Raw genomic sequence first — 5,226 nt, 5'->3', positions numbered from 1 at the left:
AGACGTGTATTATTTTAATAAAAATTATAAAAAAACTTTAATAGTAAAAATTATTTTATTAACCCTTCATTGCATATGTAGCATATCTGCTACAACAACTAAAACGTATTATAACCAAGAAAAAAGTGTCAGTATCGGCATATAGCTCGTCATTTATATTATCATAAGCATACCTATGTTTATATATTACCGTGTTGAAGTTACCTTATAGCCTCTTAACCGCCATAAATCAGCTGTTTAGTAGTGTGCATCGTAATATCAGAAAACTGCTGATAGGCATGTTTTTATCACATTAATTTTGTTTGAAATATCATAATAAACTAGTTGAAAAAAAAATATTATTGGATTTATTGTTGTCTTCTTAACATTTAAAATAGTTATTTTTAATCAATTACAATGGTTAGCAATGAAAAACCCAGTCAATTGGATAAGTTGCATATCTGCTACATATGCGTACAAGGTATAGTAATAATTATCATTCGTTATTTATTTATTTTCTCTACATATTTGATAACTTTTTCTTTACTTATTGATCAATATTACAAGTTTCAACGTTTCCATCACAAGTTTTCTTGGTAAGTTTCGAAAAATTATTATTTAATTTGTTTTTTTTACTGTTTAATTGAAAGTCCTGTTTCAATTTAATAAAATAGGATATTTGTATCATTCATTATTGATCTACAAGAATTTTGTACTATGGCTTCAAAAAATATATTGCAAGATAATGAAATTGAAGATCTACTTTTTTTAACACCTCCTGAAGGATCTGAGGATGAATTAGAGGATTTCAATATAGATGAACTGGTTTGTGAAAATTATGATACTGATATGTATGATCATAATGATGATAATGTTGATATTATTGACCTTCCTGATTTAGATCAAAATATTTTTATTCCAAATAATGCTATTGAATTAGCAGATCCGATACTTATTGTTGTACCCAATTCTGAATCTTTAAATTTAAGGCAGCCTTTGGTAAATAGTAATAAAACTAGTGAAGTGTCAGTCGTGCACACTCCAACTGTTGATAAAATAAATACTACTAAACGAACCAAATTTCGTGAAATTAAATCTGTTGTTTGGAAAAAAGCGACCATTTCAGATTTCTCCTGATGAAATTAAATTTAAAGGTGACACTTCTCTCCCACAAGACCCTTTTTTTTTGATTTAGAATCCCCTTTAGATTTTTTTTAACTATTTTTTTTCTTCTGATCTCTTACAACATATATGTGAAGAATCGTTGAGGTATAGTTTACAAAAAAAATGTGAATAAACCATTTGAAATAACAGAAACTGATTTAAAACGATATTTGGGAATATGTATTATGACTTCCGTATGTATAGTTCCTGATATTAGGCAATATTGGTCTGAGAATTTAGAAAATAATGTAATAAAAAACACTATGACAGTAAATAAATTTGAAAAAAATTAGACAGTTCCTACATTTTTGTAATAATGATATTTATATCCCTAGAGGACAACCAGGGCATGATAGATTGTTTAGAATTAGAACTGTTTTAGAAACTCTTAAAAAAAAGATTTCAAACTGTACCTTTAGAGGAGTCACTATCTGTTGATGAGCAACTATGTGCTACTAAAGGAAGACATTACATGAAGCAGTATATGCCTATGAAACCTCATAAATGGGGCTATAAACTGTTTATTTTAGCAGGTGTTTCAGGTTTTGCCTATAACATTGAAATATATAGTGGCCAAGAAAATGACCCTCAATATCGCCTTACAAATGAACCTGATTTAGGTGCAAGTGCTAATATAGTAGTGAGACTTTGTAGAATTATACCTACTTATAAAAATTATGTAGTATATTTTGACAATTATTATACTTCTTTGGGTCTTTTGGTATATTTAAAAAATATTGGGGTTTTGTCACTTGGAACTGTACGTAGAAACAGGTTAAAACAAGTAAAGCTTCCAAATGAAAAAGAATTCATGAAATCTGAAAGAGGGTCATCAGCTGAATGTATCACAAAAATACAAAATAATATTCTAAGTGCAGTTGTATGGAAAGATAATCGTTTGGTTACTTTATTGTCTACATTTATTGGTGAACAGCCAAAATCTGAAGTTTTAAGGTTTTCTAAGTCTCAAAAAAAAAGTGTAAATGTGCCATGTCCAAGTGCTGTAACTATTTACAACAAGCATATGGGAGGGGTAGATTTGTTAGATGCCAATATTGGCAGATATAAAATCCGTATGAGGAGTAGAAAATGGTACATAAGGTTGTTTTACCATTTACTAGATACATGTGTGGTAAATGCATGGATTTTGCAAAAGAGAGTTCTTACACAAAAAAATGAAGATGATAAAATTATAACTTTGGCAAAATTTAGGGAGGTATTAAAGTCGGGAGAATGAAAAGTGGCCGCTGGCAATGTGTTAGGAACATTTTTTTTTTTCGTTAAACAGTGGTTCTCAAAGTGCTTCACGCAAGGCGCGGTTGGTTTACAACATTTGACCGGCGCACAATTTTGAATGGGATCTTTACATTTTTCCTTTTTGCCTTCTTTCTTGATTTGGTTACCAATTGTACTTGAGGAATTTGTATTGTGCTGTTGTACCCATAACATCTGCGTCCCTACAGGCTACGACCCAACAGCAATATACGTCATTCGTTAACGAATATTACCCGTGTTGTGTTGTGTTGTGTACTTGTGTTTTATTACATCAGGCTTCAATAACTGAATTTAACCAATATATTATTATTTACTACTATTTTTGTTACATTTTTTTTTTTAATTATACAATGGCCGGCAGTAGTAGTGACACTCGTAGTCAGAGTAAAAAAAATAATATTTTCGGTGTACAAATTTATAAAAGATCTCTCCAAACAAGATGAAATTACTCCATCTATGTTTGCTCAGTCCCTCAAGGTAACAGCTGAAGCTTGTGGATTATCAGAACGTACTGTAAGGCGCGTATGCAAAGAAGGAAAAGATAGTTTGGATTCAGATCAACAAGTTGTTTCGTTCAAGTCTCCGCGTAAAACGTATAAACGTGCAAAACCATTGACCGAGTTAGACGATTTCGACGCAGATATAGTACGCAGAGTAGTACACGAGTTTTACGATAGAGGTGAGTACCCAACAGCTCTTACTATTTTAACGGAAGTGAAAAAGAAGTGCAATTGGGAAGGCTCTGTTTGGTCGATGCGTTCGCTTTTGAAAAATTTAAAATTTTCGTTTAAAAAGTGCAATGATGGAAGGAAATTTCTCATGGAAAGGAACGACATTGTTGCACTTCGTTGTGCATTTTTACGAAAAATCTGTACGCTTCGCGAACAAAACGATACCCGTCCCGTAGTTTATTTGGACGAGACGTGGATAAACCAAAATCATAGTAGAACACGTATATGGCAAAATGCAGAACAGACCGAGGGTTTAAAAGTACCCACAGGCAAAGGGGGTCGCCTCATAATTTGCCACGCAGGTTCTGCAAAATATGGTTTTATTAGCGATTCCAAATTAATATTTCGAGCTAATGTTAGCAGTTTTGAGAGCGACTATCATACGTCAATGAATTCGGAAGTATTTAAAAATTGGTTTATAAATATGTTGAACCACCTCGAAGAGCCATCTGTAATTGTGATGGACAATGCATCTTACCACTCACAGCTTAAAGATAATTTTCCAAAAAGCAATAGCAGAAAAGCCGTTGTAGAAGAGTGGCTGAAAAATAAAAATATTGAATTTTCACCACTAGAGCGGTTATCTGAATTACGCGAGCGTGTAAAACAACTCATTCCAATGTACAAACGCTACGAATTAGATGAAATAGCACTGGAAATGGGCCATGAAGTGATAAGGTTACCTCCATACCATTGTCAATATAACCCAATTGAATTGATTTGGGCAAAGGTTAAAGGGGAGGTAGCTAAAAACAATAACACTTTTAAGATGGCTGACGTAGAAAAGTTAGCGCACGCGGCTATGGATGCAGTAACACAAGAAGATTGGGCAAAGTGTGTTGCACACGCAGAAAAAATCCAAAATCAAGATAATGAAAAGGAAATTTTGAGGGATGTCATGTTAGAGCCGATCATTATAACATTAAGAGACGATGATAGCGATTGGAGCGATGAACATGATGATGATGACGACGTATTTGATGCGAATATTTAGTTGCTTAGATTATAATAAATTTATTTGTATATATTTTAATTTTAATTATTTTGTATAATATATTTGTATTATACGTTTAAATGAACTCTATATTAAATTACATTATACTTACTTATGTTTTTATCAAAATAATTATTTGTATTGCTTATTGGAATGAAATGTAACAATATGCATTATGGTTAATAATTCAAAATGCGCGCGCTTTGTTTCACATTTTTGCGAAACCATTACAAAAATTCACCACCAGGCGCGTGGGCATCAGCGGCCACTTTTCATTCTCCCGACTTTAGCTGTGACTTTGTGCCAAACAAGTAAAAACATAAACATAACTCCAACCAGAGGTAGACCTTGTAAAAAGGCTAATAATGTGTACATGACAGACAGAAAAAAACCTAGAGTAGTGCATACATCAACTATAACTAATCGAGAAAGATATGATTGTGTAAGTCATTGGCCAGTTTGGAATACTACTAGACAAAGGTGTAAGTATACAAACTGCAAAGGCTTTACTTATGTAAACTGCAGTAAATGCAAGACATTTATGTGTTTTAATAAAAACAATAGTTGTTTTGTTAGCTATCATACAAATTAGTATTTTTTTTTTATATATACAATTGGCTGTTATTTTGTTTTAAGTCACAAAAGGAAATATTTTTATTTTTATTATTTTTGTTTATATAATCAGTATTAATTTCAAAGAATGATTATTTTATTTTATAGTTAAAGATGGTATACATTTAAATAAAAACAATTATTTTCAAAAAGTAAATAATATTGTATTTTTTTACCTATATTGTGATAATCATTCTCCTCGCGCATATGTAGCATAGATGCTACACCATAATAAGTACTTAAGTTTCGTACTTAGAATATAAAAATTTATTTTTAAATTATTTTTTAAAGGTTCTAAGAGCCTAGGTTTATATATAGAAAAAAAACTGTTTGTAAAAAAAAAGTCATGCAATGAAGGGTTAATTTTATTGATCTACTGAGTAATTAAGTCGTATGCAAAAAAAAAAAAATGATGCACAAATCTACATTGAATTATAGTTTATATGGTACCTATAAATACATAAAAAAAAA

The 5,226-nt window shown here is 31.2% G+C and overlaps 2 protein-coding genes across 2 annotated transcripts; both read left to right on the top strand.

The window, feature by feature from the left end:
* The first annotated feature begins 336 nt into the window (after nucleotides 1-336).
* LOC112590864 lies at nucleotides 337-1,116 on the top strand. The gene is made up of 3 exons (XM_025334447.1): nucleotides 337-460; nucleotides 533-575; nucleotides 654-1,116. Exons 1-3 carry the CDS (start codon nucleotides 397-399, stop codon nucleotides 1,114-1,116), a joined length of 570 nt encoding a protein of 189 aa, XP_025190232.1. The 5' UTR covers nucleotides 337-396.
* A 1,758-nt stretch (nucleotides 1,117-2,874) lies between these two features.
* On the top strand, nucleotides 2,875-4,143 carry LOC112590863. Its single transcript, XM_025334446.1, has one exon. The coding sequence runs from the start codon at nucleotides 2,875-2,877 to the stop codon at nucleotides 4,141-4,143; it is 1,269 nt and encodes a 422-aa protein (XP_025190231.1).
* Nucleotides 4,144-5,226: the final 1,083 nt, after the last annotated feature.

The sequence above is a fragment of the Melanaphis sacchari genome, unplaced genomic scaffold (genome assembly GCF_002803265.2).
Source record: "Melanaphis sacchari strain LSU unplaced genomic scaffold, SCAv2.0 Contig1218_pilon_pilon, whole genome shotgun sequence".
NCBI classification, from domain to species: Eukaryota; Metazoa; Arthropoda; class Insecta; order Hemiptera; family Aphididae; genus Melanaphis; species Melanaphis sacchari.
This window is presented reverse-complemented; position numbering and strand designations above follow the sequence as displayed.